The sequence below is a fragment of the Meles meles genome, chromosome 2 (genome assembly GCF_922984935.1).
Source record: "Meles meles chromosome 2, mMelMel3.1 paternal haplotype, whole genome shotgun sequence".
Lineage (NCBI taxonomy): Eukaryota > Metazoa > Chordata > Mammalia > Carnivora > Mustelidae > Meles > Meles meles.
In genome coordinates, this window is record NC_060067.1 from 48,037,955 (window position 1) to 48,059,475 (window position 21,521).

Here is a 21,521-nt window from a genome sequence, read left to right on the forward strand (position 1 = left end):
AACATCTGGATGTCAGGATCCCACATCAAGTTCAAGGGGTTTTAGAAGCCAAAGGGCACAAATGCTTAAAAGGAGAGAGATTAGTGAGGTATCAGGCCCTCCTCCTGGACACCCCTGATGTAACTAACCCTCCAGGTGTGTGGAGGCTTAAACCCAGCTACCCTATTACCTGATGAAGGCAAGCAGGAACTTCTAACCCATTCTTGTGCAGACACTGAACAAGATGTGTATTCAGGAAAGTCTGATTTAAAGGACAAATCTCTGCCCAATCCAGAGGCTGAATGGTTTACAGATGGAAGTAGCTTCATGCATGAAGGAACCAGAAAAATTGGATATGCTATTGTCAGCCTACAGGATATAACTGAGGCAAAATCTTTCCCTCCCCATACTTCAGCACAAAAGGCCAAACTGATTGCTTTAATCTGAGCACTACAACTAGATAAAGGGTTAAAGTTAAATACATATCCTGATTCTAAATATGGCTTCTTTATTTCATGCCCATGCAGCCATCTGGAAAGAAGGGATACTATCAAATTCAAAAAGCTCCCCTCTGAAACATAAAGAGAAAATTTTAACATTATCAGAGGCTATACAGCTTCCTTGGGAGGGGGCAGTTATACATTGTAAAGGACACCAAACAGACCAAACCATAACTAGTACAGGAAATGATTTTGCAGATAGAATAGCAAAAGGGGCAGCAAGGAAGAAAGAGCTTGCTACACAGGTTTTAGCTTCCAGAAGTTCCTTTGCAAGAAAGAAACCCAAACTATAATCCCTCTGAGGCTCAATGAGCCTCGCAAAAGGGATCTGAAATCGATTGGGATGGTATATATTAAATAACAAATGTGTACTCCCCAAGGCACTCCAATGGAGAAGAATTAAGCCTTCTTCTGCCACTCCTGGTGCTGCTTGTGTGTTCGCTCGGTGTGGACCTGGCCCCTCCCTGGTGAAGCGGCAGCTGAGGAGACTCCAGTGCTCGCCATGGCTGAGGAAAAGCCCAAGGAAGAAGTCACGACTGAGAACAGCAATCATATTCATTTGAAGGTGGCGGGGCAGGATGGGTCTATGGTGTACTTTAAGATTAAGAGGCATACGCTACTTAGTAAACTGATGAAAGCCTACTGTGAACGACAGGGTCTGTCCATGACGCAGGTCAGGTTCCGATTTGACGGGCACCCGATCAAGGAAACAGACACGCCAGCGCTGCTGGAGATGCAGGATGAAGATATAATTGATGTGTTCCAGCAGCAGACAGGAGGCATCTGCTAAAAAGGGAACTCGCTACTTTATTCCAGGACTCCATTCCTCCTGACCAAGAAGACATTCTCAGTTAGAAAACTGCCATTTGGTCCCATCACACCCTGACTACTACAGTATAGTTTTCTCTATTCTTACATTTTCTCCTGCCCCATTCCTTTGGTGGACATAAAGTAATCAGAGATGTGCACAAGCACATTGCCCCCCCCCCCCTTTTTTTAGCTAAATGGCCAATGGTATGTTTTGATCGACATCAAATGGAGATGGGATAAGGGAAAACACTGGTTCTGTGAGAATACCTCCTCCTTCCATTCGTGGCATGCTCGGTCAGCTCTTATCTTTATATTGCAGCTTGTTTTGTTTTCATAGTTTAACAAAAAAAGAACAATAAAGACATCTTTGCATGCCTTGTTTGATTGGAGAATTTTAATGTTTTTCATTTAGCATTGTAAAACCAAGGACAATTTTGTAACTTTTTTGTATGTAGCTGTTACATGTTAAGACGATCTGTCTTTAAGTGGGGATAAATTACTCTAAAAGAAATGAATCCTAGATTGTTTTCCTGTCAAGTTAAGCAACTTGTTGTTTAAATAAACTTCTTGTGTAAAATGAAAAAGAAAAGAAAAGAGAAGGAAAGAAGAGAAAAGAACTAAGCAAATCCATGACACCACTCACTTTGGTAGAGACACAATGGAAAATCTATTGCAGCAAGTATTCAGAGGAAAGAATCCAGCCAAAACTGTAAGAGAAGTTACCAGAGCATGTGAGATTTGTGTCAGAAATGACCCAGGGTCCTATCCTATGCCTTCCCTCTTAATTAAGTCAGTTCAGTATAGAAGCACTTACCATGGGGAAGGCTGGCAAACTGACTTCACTCAAAGGCCGCCTTCTCTGAGATCTAAGTATCTGCTGGTTATGTGGTAAACCATAAACCAGGTAGGTAGGTAGGTAGGGATCCTCCCTATTAGGACAGATAGGGCTTTAGAGGTTTCTAAGACCTTATTAAAGCAAGTCATACCTAGGTTTGAACTTCTCTGGAGTTTGCAAAGTGATAATGGACCCTCTTCAGCTGTTAAAATAACACAACAATTATCAGTGACTCAGTGATCATCTGTCTTAGAGCCTCAATCTTCAGGAGAAGTGGGCAAAATGAACGACATCTTTAAACGAACTTTGGCAAAACTCTGCCAAACTCATGAAACATGGTGTAGGTGTTGCTGATTGCTTTCCTAACAATAAAAGCGGCTCCAAAGGGGAGTCTTAGGTTGAGCCCCTTTGCAATAACATATGGAAGACCTTTTCTCACTGCAACTTTATGGTTCGCTGAGGAACCCAATCCCATTTTAAAATATATTACTGGTCTGGGTAAAGCACTCGTCTCTCCAAAAGTACGGGAATAAAGTACTTCCAAACCCCGCTGAAGACAAACAGTCTGTGCCAGTGCCATCAGGGAGCAATATATCATTAAAAACATGGAGAAAGGGGTCCCCAGAAGGTCAGCTCAAACCAAGGTGGGAACGGCCCTATCCACTTTGACTCAGCACCCCCAGAGCAGTACAGCTTAAAGGTATCTTTAGCTGGGTTCACTTGTCCAGAATCAAACCTGTCTCCCCTGAGTCTCTGCAGGAGCCAACTCTGATACTGCCTCCACGGGAAGAAGGGGACACACATGCCTGTGAGCCTGTCAACGAATTAAACTGTCTTTTCAAGAAAATACCTGCTGCAGTGTCTACCTGAAGCTCCTAGCATCCATCCACACCTGAGAACCTGAGGAAAAGACTAAAATTGCTGCTCTGACGGACCACTAAGTAAGGCTCAATGGCGCTTTTAAAATCTTTCACTTTTCTGAATTTACTCTTTACTTACTTATCTCTAGGGGAAACTACTGGCCCCAATTTATTTTTGCAATGGGCTCAACACTATGCTGACAGTTTACAGAAAAGTTCCTGCTGGATTTGTGGCCTCCTCCCTTTATCCAGCACCTCAGGCCTCCCATGGTGGGTTTCTCCTTTACAAGGCACAGACTGGCATTACTTACACCAATATGTAAAAGATATGGTTTTCCAGCCAGATTCAAGCATATACAGGGACATCTCTATCACTAACAGAAATGTTTCTTGTTGGCCTATGGTAAATACTACCTGGAATTCTCCAGGCCATAAAAGACCTTTTTCCTACCCCCAGACTGTCAAAATCATGACTGAATATGCCAACTCTAAGATTGAAAATAAGAAAGCATTGTGGGCAACAAGTAAGTCTAATAATATGAGATATACTGAGGACGGTTATTTTCAAGTATGGGATGAATTTATGTGGCTTACTCCTACCATAGGCCAATTAAACCAGAAAGCTCTTCTATGCTGGGAGCAAAGAAATCATTCCTACGATGCCTGGCCTAATAGCACCCGTAAATTAGGATGGCTCCCCCCAGATGCTTGTACCCATATCATTATTTTACAAGCAACTGATTGGTTTGCTACTGACTGGATGAGACGACCAGGCATCAGATGGTTAGCACCTAATGGAACTCAATGGCTATGTGGCACAAATTTGTGGCCATGGCTGCCCCCTGGATGGATAGGGCGCTGTACCCTGGGCTTTCCCTGGATACAAGGGAAAGTGCGTAAAAAATTACCTATGCCTGCAAATTATCCCCATCTACTCCATCGCTGGACCCGGTCAGTCTTCCATTGGTATGATCACCTGTTAGGTATTTTCCTGCCCCAAATAGGAATAGAAGATATAATCTGGCACGTAGAGGCCCTCACAAACTATACTACACATGCCCTTAATGATACTATGCTGGCACTCGGGCTATTAAATTCTGAAGTTACATTAATGAGAAAGGCTGTATTACAAAATAGGATGGCCTTAGACATAATAACAGCAGCTCAAGGAGGAACCTGTGCTATCATTAAGACTGAATGTTGTGTATATATCCCAGATAACTCAGCTAATGTATCTACACTTCTATCAGACATGCACACCCAAATTAAAGAAATGTCTGACTCCTCTAGTTCCCTCAATGATTGGATTTATTCCTGGTTTAGTGGAAATGGATGGTCTTGGTGGAAAAAACTTCTTTTACTAATAGTAGCAATAGTTCTGTCAGGGCTTTTTCTTTGCTGTGGGAGCTATTGTTGTTGCATGTTCTGCATAAATATGTCAGAAAAATTATTAGAACGGATATTCTCTAGGAGGCGTTCTACTTTAATGATGCGGCCTCATGAACATCTCTGACAATCTACAAGTAGGGGCCCTTCATTTAATTGGGATTTTTATGCATTCCAATAGACAGGGTCTACAATCCCTTTCAGCCTGAAGAAGCTACAGAAGATGAGACCTTCGCCCTTCAACACCCCTTAAGAATAGGAGAATGAAAATCCCATACCAGGGAATGAGACAGGGAAACCAAAGGGGTCCCATGAGGAGGGGAAAGAAAAAAAAAAAGTTAGTTTGATTTTTTTTTTTTCCCCTTTGCTTCTTTTTCTGGCTTCTATTCTTGCTAGAACCTGCACCATGCCCTATACATACCTTAATGTATGTCCTCCTTGTAAGGGGCAAAGAGTTAATGACCTCTGGAGTCTTCCAGCCTGACAGATACTATCTAAGGAATGACCAGGTGAGGCCATTATGTGTACATTATAGACCACTGCCACCAACACCCTGATGCCAAGACCCCTGGCTCCAGGAATAAGTGACTTATGATGGACACTTGAACCCTGTCTTCATTCTGATCAGTTTCTGGATGCCTGAGAAGACACATGCACCAGACCACAATCATCAATAAAAGTCTCAGATCCCAAGCAAAGACTCCCTCTTTTCATTTCTGAGTCACCCAGATTATCCATCTGTATCTGTTCTCTCAACCTTCAATAAACTCTGCTTTCACCCCCTTCTGGCTCATGTTTGATATCCATCCTGTGTGAAGCCAAGGACCAGCTAAGAGGGTCTGAGTCCTCAGACCCAGCCCACCCGCATCAATGTGAACTAATAAACATAAAAATCCTACAGATGCCACCAACAAACTGCTAGAACTAACTAATCAACCAATTCAGTAAAGTTGCAGGATATAAGACCAACACCAGGAAACAGTTGCACTTCTTTTTTTTTTTTTAAGATTTTATTTATTTGACAGACAGAGATCACAAGTAGGGAGAGAGGCAGGCAGAGAGAGAGAGAGAGGAGGAAGCAGGCTCCCTGCCAAGCAGAGAGCCCGATGCGGGGCTCAATCCCAGGACCCTGGGATCATGACCTGAGCTGAAGGCAGAGGCTTTAACCCACTGAGCCACCCAGGCGCCCCTGCACTTCTTTTTTTAAAATATGTTTATTTGAGAAAGAGAGAGAGCATAAGCGAGTGGGAGAGGGAGAAGAAGAGGGAGAAAGCAGACTCCCTGCTGAGCAGGGAGCTCAACACAGGGCTCAATCCCAGCGCCCTGAGATCATGCCCTGAGCTGAAGGTAGACACTTAACCGACTGAGCCACCCAGGTGACCAACAGTTGCATTTCTATACACTAATAACAAAACAGTTTTAAAAACACGCAATAATCCCATTCACAATAACATCCAAAAGAATAAGATACTAAGGAATAAATTTACCCAAGGAGGGAAAGATTTCTTACACTGATAAACATAAGACTTAGATGAAACAAATGGAAGAAGACACAAAAGGAAACGAAAAATCCCTGTTCATGGATCAGTAAAAATAACATTGTTGAAATACTGATAACCCAAAAGCCATCTACAGATACAATGGAATCCCTATCAAAATTCCAGTGGCATTTTTCACAGAAATAGAAAACCTGATCCTAAAACTTGTATAAAGACAAAGGACCTCGAATAGCTAAGGCAGTCTTGAGAAAGAACAACAAAGCCAGAGGCATTATACTTCCTGATTTCAAACTATACTTCGAAGCTACAGTTATCAAAACCATATGGCACTGGCATTAAAAACAGACACAGAGACCAATGGAACAGAATCAAAGAGCACAGAAATAAACTCCTGCATATACAGTCAACTCATATTTGACAAGGGAGCTGAGCATACTCAATGCAGAAAGGATAATACTTCAATAAATGGTGCTGGGAAAACCAGATAATGACATACAGAAGAATAGAATTAGACCCCTGTTTTACATCACTCACAAAAGTAAACTTAAAATGAATTAAAGACTTAAATTTAAGACCTGAATCATAAATCTTCTAGAAGAAAACATAGAGAAAGTCTTCTTGACATTGGTCTTGGCAATGGTTTCCTGGATATAATGCCAAAAGCATGAGGCACAAAAGCAAAAATAAATGACTCCATCAAACGTGAGTTTGCTTATTTGTTTACTGACTTGGTTGGAATATTTTATTGAAGTTCATTTCTCTCACAGTGTGAAGCCTCTGATGTATGTCAGAGGGCACAGCCTTGCCTATGCAGTCACTCCTCAATAACAAGTTTTAACAGGGCTCTCTCTACTTGTCTCCCTCTCTCTGACCTCTCTGCTAAGCGCTCTGCCCCTGCCTGTATTACAACCAGATGTTAAGCTCCACTAACTGCTAGGTGATGCTCTACTGTTTTCAACAATGTTCTCGGGCATGAATTGTACCACAGTGTGACACAATTAAATTTTGAATCCTTTACCGAAGTCATTTTTGAAGCCAGTCTTTGAAATTTGTTACTACCCCGGCAAGGCTCTTTCCAGTTGTCTCTCTCTCTGGTCTCTCTGGTAAAGTAGGTGGCTTGTAGATTTAGCTTAAATCATTCATAACCCTTATGAAGCTAATTGCCTCCTCTTAATTGCCTATCGGTAAAATCGCCATTGTTTTAAGAAGCCCATTAAGCTTGAACTTTCCCACATTCCATTTAAGGTCAGTTCTTTGTGGACAGCTTCATTAGTCTCTTTTCTTATGTACCTGGACAAAATCTCTTGAGTCACCACTCTGGAGCTAGGGGTAGGGACTGTGGCCCACTTCTGATTTCTGAGAAGGGCACTGGTTGGCTACAGTAACTTCTAGTGTTCTCAGCTTGCCTCTCCCAGTGAGGAACTACCACCCTATAAGCAAACTGGGGTGAGGGAAGTGGGGCTCCAGTATTCTCAGCCTATTGAGAGCAGGTAGAGCATTTGGGACAGATGCCTGCTCTATGAGTGGAGGCTAGGTGGAAGAAGGAAGCTTATGACTTCTTGGCAGCAATATTCTGGAATTTAGCATCTGCAACAAAGAGCTAGAGTATGAGAAATACTAGCTACGTACACCTTCTGTAGAGCTACTATAGTCCTTGACTGGAAGTTAGAGGAAAAGGGAGCCCCATCTTCTTGGTCACACTCAGATGAATTGAAGCTTCTGTCTTGTTGATCTGGTGGTGAGGGGAAGGAGAGAGTGTCATGGCTCAAGTGCCATAGACTGTTCTTCCCGGGACTTCGTAGCTTCTCTTGAGCAATTTTCTTTTCTTTCTTTTTTTTTTTTTCTGATCTGATGTATAACCTTAGGACCATTTTCAGATACTTAAAATGTTTCTGTTTTTAAAATAATTTTCACCAGTTATGGTTTTTCTGCTGGGGATGGCTCCATGCGACTCTTCTAAAAGTGATAACATCAATTCAATTTTCTTAAGTTTAGAGGTAATCAGTAAAATAACAATCTATAAATGAAATTCAGAATTTAACTGATTACTAACAATTAGACACTGGGGTATAATACTGGTGCCATAAGTAAGTAAACTTTCAGATTTTTATATTTTCTAAATTTTAATTAATAACTGACTTTACATTAAAAATAGAATTTTAAAACATTATTTTTTAAACTAAAAAAATATAATCACATATGTGAAATCATTAAAATCCTCTTAAATTTGTTTCTAGGTTATTTTAAACTTTAATTTTATCAATGAAGTCTTTGGATTTCAGTTCTTTGAATGAATGATTAATTAAACCTTGAGAGATTCTTTTCTATCTCTTTTTCTTATATAAATGCATACAACTACCACTATTACTAACTGAAATCTGCTAATCCAAATAGCTGGAACTGATTTATATTTAATCAAGCTGAAATTACTATGTAAAAACTAGATTTTTATACCATGACATTTATATTAACACTCAAAATAAAATTATTAATATCTATGTGTGATCTTTTAAAAAAGAATATCATCTAGGCAATTCTTTAGAAACTATTCATTTTCTACTTATGATAAAATGTTTTAATTTTAGTAGATATGAAAAAGACTTAGGTAAGGACCAAAACATCTACAACATCAGTACATGAAATGATCAAAGAATAATCAAGACACCTCAAATTGATTTCAAAACATTTAATTATTTATTCAATACTTTTAATAGAAAAGTGTCATGTAAAATACTTTTTCTAAACATCTTGGGTTCCCTTAAGTATGAATTTAGTACCCAATTTAAGACTCTGTGCCTATACCTCTCTTGGTCATAGCAAATATGACCAAAAGAAACAGTCCAAACACTCATTTGAGAACTCTTAATCTCCCACACAATTCCACATAAGAACAAACGTTAACCTTATTCTAAACTTAGAATATTTGATAAAAAACCAATATGGCTTAGATTTCAGGAGGATTCAGTTAAAAACAGAGATACCTCCTAAAGTATGCTGAGTTAGAGCACTTAAAACAAAAACATTATATATTTTGATTTTTTGACTTACCTGATACAAATAATCTTCAAATACAAAATAATAATCATCGTTGCTTGCTGTCAACTTCACATCCTATAATTAAAGGTAGAGAGTATAGAAAAGAACCTAAAGGAGTATGTCTATAGTACTATGACATAAATGCATTATCTAGAAATAATACTGTAATGATTTTACTTATGTATGATTATAAATGTGTCAGATTTCATCACTGCTATAAATTTACTTGACTAATACATGTGACGCATTATTGGACCTCAATTGTTCACAACCTTTTAGGTTCCATTAGCAATTCCTTATTATTTATTTTAATTTTTATCTTCTTTAATCTGATTTTTAAGTGTCTTAGAGTTGGAAAAGCAGATGTATCACAACAACTAGAAGAAACCATAACAAGTTAGCTCCAAATTACTGTTACAAAATCACCGTCTACTGTTCAAGTTAACATTCTTGCCATTACCTTGAAATATCAAACATCTTTCATATGACAGTGATTATTCATTTGCAAGTCACTGCATATTACCCAACAACTGCTACCTTCAAAAAGTCTATAGTCACACCAGCAAGAAAACATATGTAGTAGAAATATGGGAACAATTAGAAAGAAAAATTAAAGAAATCCAAGATAATATTGCTCAATCTACAAATTTCAACCAGACCGTTGAGCAAAAGCAGCAATCAAGGGAAGATGAAATGAATCATGCATGATCCTGGAGGGAGTGAATATGTGCTAAGTCTAGAAAAATTTAAAGACACAAATTAAGAGAAAAGAAAGGGGTCAGTCTTCTAAATCAGAAGATAATACGGGTAGAGATCGAGATCATGCATTCTCAATAGGGATGATATTACCTCCAAGGGGGTGAGAATTAGCTCTCTGAGGCCAAAATATTTCATTATTACAATGGCTTATAGACCTCTAAATCTTACTCTTTGGTATTTTTTTTTTATATTAGAGAAAAAATTAATTTTTCTCTTTAGGGAGCTAATAATGAAGAAAAGGTCGAGAAACTCTGGTATAAACTGTCATGTCATAGTAGGTGGTGCAAAACTGTAGAAAGTGCGGATACGAGGCAACTTTGTGAGGAAAAAAAATTCAGTCCAGAGAGAACAATTTAATAATTTAGCTTAGGGAGGGTTTGGTGATGTTCTAAATTTAGTATTGCCTTGTTCCATCCATTCCTTCAACCACTAACATAATAATGATAAAATTTTATTTTATTTTCAGTTAAATTAAAAATTAGTCTTTGCCATAGGGAGCTTTAATGAAACTTCAAATATTTTTTTTAGTGCCCATTCCTTCAAAAGCTGACTTTAATAACATTTGGAGTTGCTCCAAAAAGATCAGCAAAGCTCAACACACTCAAGTCAGGAACAACCAGAGACAGATATCTTCCTAAAAATACTCATGCTATATGGACAGTCAGGATTGATTCTACTAACAATTAATTTTTCAAATACAAACTGTTTACCTCTTCCTTTACTGATTCAAACTGAAATTCATCTTGGCAGCAAAGAGAATTCTCATGCTAGCCCTCCCTGACTTTCTGAATTTCTTCTTTTTTGAGTCTTCTTTCATTTGAATAGAAAAAGCGGTTGAAAGGTCTGAAAGCCCTGAAGATCTCTTAGGCTAGTGCTAAAATAATCCCCTGAGCATGACTAATTGACCTAAGTTAACAATAGTATCTGTGATCCAAACCTATGTAAAACTTCTGAGAGAGTCAAGACTTTGCTTCCTGTAGTGAATAGTGATTTAAAAAGTATGATTGTGAAGTCAGATTATCTACATTCAAATCTTGACTTTGCTACTTATTATGTGAATTTAGCTAATTAATCTTTCTTTACTTCAGCTCCCTCCATACACAAAATGGTAAAAGAAGAGTACTTCCTATTTTGCTGTAACATGTCAGTATGTGGCTGGGGGGTAAGGGAATAATATATGTTATAACATGGAAATTGTGTTGGTTCATATGCAACTTTTCTTTTAATAGGGGTGCCAAAATTGCAAGAGTAGAATTAGAACCTTTGGCAAGAAAGGTAAAATGCCTTTTGCTCAGCGGCTGCACAGGCATGAGCCTATATAATTGTATTTCAAGAAAATTAAAAATAAATGACCATATAAGGGGCTCCCTCTTCAGACAGGCACACCCCTGGCCTACACATCTCCTAGTTGCTGTACTTCCTCTTGTGCCCACCTTAACAGCAGCCCCAGGGGCCCAGCACACCACTTCCATCTGCATTCTGTTAGCATTTCTACTTCATTATATTTGTACATTTTTAGTATCTCCTGCAGGAGCAGCCTGCTGGAGCTGTCCAATTCATCTTCCAAACTATTAATAATTGTTTTTGTTAGTATTCTGGTTATAAAGTTGCAAAAGTTGCCCCAACGCTATTTTTCCCAGGAGCTCTATTATCTTTAATGTTTGATTTTACTGAACGTACGGCTTTTTCTCAGGGGGAAACATGCATTTATCTATAAATGATACCTAAATGCTGGTATCTGATACTCTTAAGATAGCTTTCAGGATCAAGGACAATCTATGTGAAGAGTATGGAACACTGTATGGCACATGGTAGATAGTCACTAAATGCCAATTGTTATTAGCCTTGGTCAAGTTCTACCCATAAAAATCTTCAGGTCTTCAATGTGTTTTCTCTCTCCCATTTTTGAGGCCTGAAATAATAAGCTCTTCTTTTCTATCTTTCGAGTCCTAAATTAAAAATCCAAGTCTTTTATTAATCTAGAATCAGGCATATCCTATTTCATGCTTATACTATCTATATCTCAACACTCAACCCAGTATCAGATGCCTGGAACAAAAACTCAGTGTATCCCTATCATAAAACTTGACATGTGCTTCACCAGATGTCTAAAACTATAAAAAATTAAAAATAAAAAAGAATTTAACACAAGAAAATAAGCAAGTAGCCCCTAAAGAATCATTAGATAAATAAGACAAAAATATTAGTCTAATTTTGACTCTGAAAAATACAGTCTTATTTTTTCAGTTCCATTTTTATTTGGTTTGTGTGGAAAACTTGAATTTACAGGAAAAAGGAATGTTTATCATTCTTTTAATCAAAAAAATGGGAGTATCAGGAAAGAATCATGAGGACAGCTTCAAAGGGAAGGAGGATAATATTGACTGGAGACTAAATATTTTGAAAATGAACCTTACCTTTACAGGTACTATGATCACTTAAAATTAACATGTATTATCATACAAAGTATAGGTCCTATATGTTAAAGACTCACAATGATTATTTAATGATATTACTGAAGTGAAAAAACTGTGTACACCTTTACTTACTTTATAGATTAGACTGTCCACCAAAAGGTCATGTTGTATTACATTGGTCTTAAGCTGCTCATAATACAAGATATCCTAGATTTAAAAGTAAGACAAACACACAAAATTAAAGGTCAGTCACATTTATAAAGTCAGCCTCAAATTTTAATAAATAATATTCATTAATAGTATCATAAACACTAAGAGGACTTCATTTTATTCACTTCCATATTCTCCATGCCTGGCCAATAGTAGATACTCAATAAATATACCTAATCCTATCACTTAGGATAAGAATTGGGGACCTGGTGGGTATTTAATCAATGTTTGCTAAACTGATTAACTATTATTTAACTTTAATAGCAAATACAGTAATATTTATTAATTATTAGATGCCAGAAACTGTTTTACCCACCATACATGTTAACTCATTTAATCCCATACCAATAAAATAGTTCGATGATTATTATTCCAGATTGTAGTTGAGAAACAGACCCAGAGAAGAAAGCAACTTGCTGTCAAAGGCCACAAAGGTAGTAAGAGTTGATTCCTGGCCTGGAATCTATGCAAAAACCCAGAAGGACACTCTATACTGCTTTCCTAATATCTAAATTATTATAAAATAAAAAGGTTAAAATTCTTAAATCATTCCAGCAAGTAAAAGCAATCACAGAGCATATGAAAGAAGTCAGTTTTTTAAAAAAATATTAGAATATGGTCCCATATTCTATATGGTATCCATAACACCATAAAATCTAATTAACAGTATGTTGTGAAAAGATTAGGCTTATTTTTAAAAAGATTTTATTTATTTATTCGACAGAGATCACAAGTAGGTAGAGAGGAAGGCAGAAAGAGAGGAGGAAGCAGGCTCCTGGGAAGCAGAGAGCCGGATTTGGGGCTCGATGCTAGGACCTTGGGATCATGACCTGAGCCAAAGGCAGAGGCTTTAACGCACTGAGCCACCCAGGCACCCCTAGGCTAATGTTTAATTTAATAGATAATAAGATATAGAAGACAGAGAGGGAAGATGGAAAGGAAAGAAAAAAGGGGGAAAAGAAAAATAGCGAAGGAGGGAGGGAAAGAGGGAAGAAGGATTTGAGATTATAATCCAGTTAAGCATCAGGTTAATGTTAGTCAGGGCATTCAAAAAAATAGAATGAAGGTAAGAATCAAGTGGATAATAGTTGTCTTAAAGACAGATGGAAATATCATCTCATTGCTTTAGCTGGCCCTTGTTTTTCTCCAATCCCTCCATTCATCTCTCTGGCACTTTTAGTTCTGGTTTCTGCTGATATCCAAACACTGCTTAGCTCCACTACACACCAATCTGTGTGATTCCTTCTGAAGAACTAAGACAATCTAAAGCTGGATACAGAAAAAGGTAACAACCCTTCCTTTTCCCGTTCTGCCTTCCCAAAGAAACTAATGTTATTTGCATAGTATTTGTAATATTATTAGTAATTTGTATTTTTCCATAGCTTTCTCTATGCTTGTATAAATATATACTTATATGTAGGGGTTTTGACTGTCATTTTTTAAAAAAAGATTATATTTATTTATTTGACAGAGAGAGAGATCACAAGTAGGCAGAGAGGCAGGTAGAGAGAGAGGGGGAAACAGGTTTCCTGCTGAACAGGGAGCCTGATGTGGAGCTTGATCCCAGGACCCTGAGATTATGACCTGAGCCGAAGGCAGAGGCTTAACCCACTGAGCCACCCAGGCACCCCTTGATTTTCATTTTTTAAACATAAACTGGTATCACACTATACTCATTATTCAGTTTCTCTAAATTAGCTACATAGAAAGATCATCCCTCTAGGTTAATAGGTACACATCTATCTTTCTTCTTAATAGCTATATACACTTTAATATTTTTAAAGCTGTGCCATAGACAGATCACCATTCCATAGACAGATCACCATTTATTTAATCATTCTCTTATAGATGGATACTGAAGTGCTTGTCACTATAAGTAACACTGTAATAACTATCCTTATTCACATGTGCTTTTGTATGGGATATACTGGCAAAGGAAGGATTATAGGCTGAAGGTTAAATATATATCTTTAGCTGGACTACAGTTTGCCTGATCATTTTCCAAAAATCAGCAATTCAAATTCCCACCAGCAACAGATGAGAGCCAAAGTTTACCTATATCCTCACCACTTTTAACTTTCTCACAGATAGCAAATGGGTTCTTTTTTTTTTTTTAAAGATTTAATTTATTTATTTGAGAGAGAATGAGAGAGAGAGCGCGCGTGCAAGCGAGCATGACAGGGGGGAGGGTCAGAAGGAGAAGCAGACTCCCCACCAAGCAGGGAGCCTGACATGGGACTCAATCCCAGGACTCCAGGATCACGACCAGAGCCGAAGGCAGTAGCTTAACCAGGTGAATCACCTGGTTAAGGTGAAAAATGAGGTCTTAACTGTTGTGTTAATTTGCATTTTCCCAAATATCAATAAAGTTGAACATCCTCTCATATGTTTACTGAGCATTTGAATTTATACTTCAAAGATATACGTTTTATAACATTTCCCTATTTTTCTATTAGATTATATTTATTTTGTTATTTTTTGGGGGGGTTATTTATAATGAGGATTAACCCTTTGTCATTTGTATTACAAATACTTTTTCTTCAAAACAAAGGGGTTGTTTGATTCTTGTTTATGGTATACACTGACAAATTTTTAAAAAATTCCTTATGGCTTTGGGTTTCCTTCCTTACTTTAGGTAAGGCATCCTACCACACATTTATTTATACAAATATTTTTCTATTTTTTTCTAAAATTGCCGTTTTTTACTTGAATATTTAAATTTCCTGAAACTTATTTTTATATGTCATAAGCAAAGTTTTCTTTTTCATAAGCATATGTTTTCTTTCAGGAAGATAGTTAATTATCATCATCATTTATTAAATAAACCATACATTTCCAGTTGAAATGAAACTTTATTACTTCTCTATCAGAAATAGACAAATTCAGCAGGCAAAAAAAAATCAGTAAAGGATAACATTGAACACAACACCATTAACTGGATATAATGGAAATCTACACATTACTTCATCCAACAACAGCAGAATACATATGCTTCTCATGCTCACATGAACCATTCATCAAGACAGATCAATTCTGGGTCATAAAGCATCCTTAACAAATTGAAAAGAAAGAAAATCACACAATGTCTGTTCTCAGAACACAACAGAATTAAACTAGAAATCAGTAACAGAAAGATAATGGAAAATGCCTGAATAGTTAAACATTAAACAACATATACACATGGGTCAAATAAGAACTCTCAAGAAAAATTTAAAATATTTTCAACTAAATGAAAATGAAAACAACTTAAGAAATTTGTGGGATGCACTGAAAGTAGTGCTTAAAGATAAATTTACAAAAGCACTGAATGAATATATTAGAAAACAAGAAAAATCTAAAATCAGTATCTAGGTTTCTACCTTAGGAAACTAGAAAAAGAAAAGCAAATTAAATTCAGAGTAAGTAGTAAAAAGCAATCATAATATTTAGAGCAGAAATAAATGAAGTTGAAAACAGAAAGTCAATAGAGAAAAACTGTCAAAACCAAATCGGTTCTGGGACACCTGGTTGGCTCAGTCAGGCAAACATCCAACTCTTGGTTTCAGCTCAGGTTATGATCTCACAGTCATGGGACTGAGCCCCATGTCGGGCTCTGTGCTCAGTGGGGAGTCTGCTTGAGAGTCTCCCTTTCTCCCTCTTTACACCTCTCCTACTCACACGTGTGCATGAATGTGCTCTCTCTCTCTCAAATAAATACAATCTTAAAAAGAAAAGAAAAGAAAAGAAAAGGGTGCCTGGGTGGCTCAGGGGGTTAAGCCTCTGCCTTTGGCTCAGGTCATGATCTCAGGGTCCTGGGATCAAGTCTCGCATCCAGCTCTCTGCTCAGCAGGGAGCCTGCTTCCTTCTCTCTCTCTCTCTGACTGCCCTCTCTGCCTACCTGTGATCTCTGTCAAAAAAATAAATAAAATCTTTAAAAAAAAAGAAAAGAAAAGCTGGTTCTTTGAAAAGATCAATAAAACTGATATGAACCTCTAGCCAGACTAAGAAAAAAAGAGAGAGGACACAAACCACTAATATTGGAAATGAAAGTGGTGACATCACTATAGATCCTGTGGACATTAAAAGGACAATTAAGGAATACTATAAACAATCGTATAATCACAAATTTGATAACCTAGGTGACATGGACCAATTATATGAAGTACACAATTTGCCAAAATTCACACACAAAGAAATAGATAACCTGAATAGGTCTGTAACTGTTAAAAGTAATTGATTCAATAATGGATAACCTTCCAAAACAGACAACACTAAGCCCTGAGGGGTTCACTACCAAACATTTAAGAAAGAAATTCTACCAATCCTCTACAATTTCTGTCAGAAAACAGAAGCAGAGGAATACTTCTTAACTCATTCCGTAAGGTCAGCATTACTCTAATACCAAAAACAACATAAGAAAAGAAAAACACACCAATATCACTTATGGACATAGAAAAAAAATCTTCAACAAAATATTAGCAAAGCTGAATCCAACAACGTATAAAAAGAATTGCACACTATGACCACTTGGGCTTTACCATGGGTCTATAAAGTTGGTTCAACATTTGAAAATCAATTAATGTAATCTATCACATCAGTGGATTAAAAAGAAAAATAACATGATTATATCAATAGATAAAGGAAAGCATTTGATAAAATCCAGCACCCACTTATAATAAAAACTCTCATAAACTAGAATCAGAACTTCCTCAACTTGATAAAGGATACCTATAAAAAACTTATAGCTACTGTTAATCCTTATGCTGAGAAACTCAAAGTTTTCCTTCTAAAATTAAGTACAAGGCAAGGGTGTCCCCTCTCACCACCACTTTCAATATCATGATGTAAGTTCTAGTTAGTGCAATAAGACAAGAAAAGGAAATAAAAGGTACACAGATTAACAATGAATAAATAAAACTGTCTTTGTTTGTAAATGATATGACTGTCTATGTTGAAAATCCCAAAGATTTAACCAAAAAACCCACCTGGAACTAACAAGAAATTATAGCAAGGTTGCAAGATAAAAAGGTTAATATACAAAAGCCAATCACTTTCCTATACACAAGCAATGAACAAGGGGAATTTGAAATTAAAAAACACAATATCATATACATTAGTCCCCAAAGAATAACTTCAACTTAGGTATAAACCTAACAAAATATGTATAAGAGCTATATGAGCAAAACCACAAAATTCTGATGAATGAAATCAAAGAAAAATTGAATAAGTGGAGAGATAGTCTATGTTCAATATTGTCAAGATTCAAGATGTGCACTCTTCCTAATTTGATTTATAGATTCAATGCAATCCCAATCAAAATCCCAGAAAGTAATTTTATGGATATCAACAAACTGATTCTAAAGTTTGTATCAAGAGGTAAAACCCCAAATAGCCAACACAGTATCGAAATAGAAGGAAAAGATTTTAAAGTCTATTTCAAGAGGTAAAAGACCCAGAATAACCAATACGATATTGAATAACAACAAAGTTAGAGGACTGATGTTACTGAACTTCAAGACTTACTATAAAATTATAGTAACCAAAATGTATAAGCCTGATGATTTACAGACCTGTACCCCTGGGGCAAATAATACATTATATGTTAAAAAAAATAATTTTAAAAAATTATAGTAATCAAGGCAATATGGTATTGGCATAAGAACAGATAATAAATCAATGGGACAAAAACAGACTCCAGAAATAGACCCACATAAATATAGTCAACTGATCTTTGATGAAAGAGCACAGAAAATATGAGGGAGTGAGAAAAACCAAAAAACAATCTTTATAAAAAATGATGGAGTAAGTGGACATCCACATATAAAAAAGTTAATCTAGATAAAGACTTTATACCCTTCATAAAAATTAACTCAAAATGGATTACAGACCTAAGTGTAAAGTGCAAAACTGTAAAACTCATAGGAGAAAACTGAGATGACCTTAGTTAGGTATGGTGATGCCTTTATAGATATAATATCAAAGACATGATTAATAAAAAGAAAATGGATAAGCTTGCTGCATTAAAATTAAACACTTGTGCTCTGCAGAAGACAATGTCAAGAGAATGAGAAAACAAGACGCAGACCAGGAGAAAGTATTTGTAAAAGATACATCTGATAGAGGCGCTTGCGTGACTCAGTTGTTAAGCGTCTCCCTTTGGCTCAGGGCGTGATCCTGGGATCCTGGGATCCAGCCCCACGCTGGGTTTCCTGCTTGGTGGAAAGCCTGCTTCTCCCTCTCCCACTCCCCTTGCTTGTGTTCCCTCTCTCACTGTCTTCCTCTCTCTGTCAAATAAATTTTAAAAATTAAAAAAAAGTACAACTGATAAAGGACCATTATCCAAAATATACAAAGAACTCTTAAAACTCAACAATACGAAAACAAACTAAAAAATGGGCTAACAAGACCTTTACAGACACCTCAGCAAAGAAGATGTACAGATGTCAAACGAGCATATGAAAAGATGCTCCACATCATATGTCATCAGGGAAATGCAAATTAAAACAACAAAATGCCACTACACATCTACTGGAATGACCCACACCTGGAACACTGACAATACCAAATGCGGTGGAGATGGAGAAATAGGAACTCATGTTCATTGCTGATTGCAGTGCAGAATGGTATGTCCCCTTTGGAAGACAATTTGGTGGTTTCTTACAAGACTAAATATTCTATTACCATATAATCCAGCAAGTTTTCTCCTTAGTTTTTACACAAAGGAGTTGAAAATTTATGTCCACATAAAACCTTGCACACTCATGTTTATAGCAGCTTTATTCACAGTTGCCAAAAGTTGAAAGCAACCTAGATAGATATCCTTCAGTAGGTTAATGGATAAACTGTGGTATGTCCAGGCAATGGAATATTATTCAGCATTAAAAAGAAATGAACCATCAAGTCATGAAAAGACATGGAGGAACTTTAAATGCATATTACTATGTGAAAGAAGCCAATCAGAAAAGACTGCATAATATATGATTCCAACTATGTGACATTCTGGAAAAGGCATAATTATGTAGACAGTAAAAAGGTAACTGCTAGCATGCTGAAGGGGAAGAGATGAATAGGTGGAGCACAGAGGATTTTTAGGGCAGTGAAAATCCTCTGTATGATAGTATAAGGATAGATCTTGTCATTATACATTTCTCCAAATCCTTAGAATGTACAACACCAAGATGAACCCTAAGGTGAACACTGGATTTTGGGTGATTATGACATGTCAGTATAAAAGTTCATCCACTGTGGGGCGCCTGGGTGGCTCAGTGGATTAAGCCGCTGCCTTCAGCTCGGGTCATGATCTCGGGGTCCTGGGATCGAGCCCCACGTCGGGCTCTCTGCTCAGCGGAGAGTCTGCTTCCCTTCCTCTCTCTTTGCCTGCCTCTCTTGTGATTTCTCTCTGTCAAATAAATAAATAAAATCTTAAAAAAAAAAAAAAGTTCATCCACTGTAGCAAATGTACTGCTCTGGTGGGCGATGTTGACAACTGGGGAGATGATGCATGTGTAGGGCACAGCAGGCATACGAGAGATCTCTGTACCTTCCTACCAGTTTTGCTATGAAACTAAAATTGCTCTAAAAAATAAAATTTAATAATTTTAGTATGAGTGATTTGAGTGCTTTTAATTTATTTTTATATTTTTTTATGGATTTATTTACTTATCTTGAAGAGAGAGAGCACACATGTGCACAAATAAGGGAGGGGCAGAGGGAGAGGAAAAGAATGTCAACCAGACTCCCTGCAGAGAGCAGAGCCCCACGCAGGGCTTGATTTTACAATCTTGAGATCATAACCTGAGCTGAAACCAAGAGTTGGATGCTTAACCAACTGGGCCACTCAGGCATCCTAAGTGATTTCAATTTGTTATTATTTATTTAATTTGCTATTTTAAAATCTTGGGTTTACATTTTTTTTTTAAAGATTTTATTTATTTATTTGACAGAGAGAAATCACAAGAGAGGCAGGCAGAGAGAGAGGAAGGGAAGCAGGCTCTCCGCTGAGCAGAGAGCCCGATGTGGGACTCGATCCCAGGACCCTGAGATCATGACCTGAGCTGAAGGCAGCGGCTTAACCCACTGAGCCACCCAGGCGCCCTTGGGTTTACATTTTTATTAACATAAAAAAGTGAAGTAAAATCAAAGAAAATATTTCTTTAGGTAATAGATACTACAAACATATTCATAAGTCTATTATTGCCTATAATTCAGAAATTCCCACAGGGAATTTAATTTTAATTGCTATTCTAAATAGCAATTTGTAATTGTATTTGTAATGCCTTTTATTACAAATTAATAATAAACACACTTCATGACCAATGCTAGAAAGCTAATAAATATTTTAATAAAAGTCCTTAAAATTCTAATTTTAGTGCAGTATGCTTCCATAAAGAAATACATCTTCAGAATGCTGTGAATAACTCAACATCTATAATTCTTGACATGTAATGGTGCTACCGACAAAAATCGACTTTTAATTCTAGAGGAGAAAAACATGTTGGACAATTTGAATCCTAGAAGGGACCTTGGAAATATCTATTTGTCTTACTTGCACATTAGGAAAATGAGATCTGGCCAAGTTAATTGCCTCAGCCAACATTATAGAACTGGCTAGTGAGTGAACGACTCTTCCTAATTCCAGCTATAGTATTTGGTTTCAGTAACCTTTAGTATAATTTATCCATATAAAATGAAAGAAAAACATGGGTAGGAGAGTTTGAAAGAAAAACATTGGTAGGAAATTATAACATGTGATGGTGATTAAGGGATTATTTTTATATTGTAGTTTCATTTTAGTCTATAAAATACATAAGCATTTATAAAGTGCAATGATTACCAATAATACAACAGGATATTCTTAAAGACTGTTTTGTATAAGCTCCAGTAATATAGATATTTAAGAGTAATAAATTATAATTATAAAAAGCAATCCCTGAAAAACAAAGTAGCTCAAGTTTTTAGTATCAGAGAATATTTAAAGTTTAGTATATATATTTGTTTGGTATTTTATGCAGACTTACACTACCTCTTTAAAGAAAAAAAGGAAATATACTTTCAGGAAATGAAAGACCTCAAAGAACATTCCTAACATTTTATATAGTTCATTAACATCTAGACACAGTACAAGATACTGACATTCACAGATGGTGAAGAGAAAAAATAAATCTCTGTCCTCAGGCACTCAACTTAGAAAGAGCGGCGGCCAAATTGAATAAGTATGGTACATTTTCCTCTGTCTTTAGGCCTTTGCTCCT

The 21,521-nt window shown here is 36.9% G+C and overlaps 2 protein-coding genes across 5 annotated transcripts in view; one reads left to right on the forward strand and one right to left on the reverse strand.

The window, feature by feature from the left end:
• The window catches only part of TBC1D19 (TBC1 domain family member 19), a 151,861-nt gene that overhangs the window by 53,457 nt on the left and 76,883 nt on the right, over window positions 1-21,521 (reverse strand). For all 4 annotated transcript variants that reach the window (XM_045998271.1, XM_045998270.1, XM_045998272.1 and 1 more), the window contains 2 exons: window positions 12,214-12,288; window positions 8,918-8,980 (listed from right to left, as the gene is read on the reverse strand). In XM_045998271.1, coding sequence (XP_045854227.1) covers window positions 8,918-8,980; window positions 12,214-12,288 — 138 coding nt within the window. The remainder of the gene's footprint in view (window positions 1-8,917; window positions 8,981-12,213; window positions 12,289-21,521) is intronic.
• On the forward strand, window positions 982-1,269 carry LOC123937437 (small ubiquitin-related modifier 2-like). Its single transcript, XM_045998274.1, has one exon. The coding sequence runs from the start codon at window positions 982-984 to the stop codon at window positions 1,267-1,269; it is 288 nt and encodes a 95-aa protein (XP_045854230.1).

Coding starts and splice junctions, on each gene's coding strand:
- LOC123937437 (XM_045998274.1), top strand. CDS start 982: ATGGCTGAGGAAAAGCCCAAGGAAGAAGTCACGACTGAGAACAGCAAT.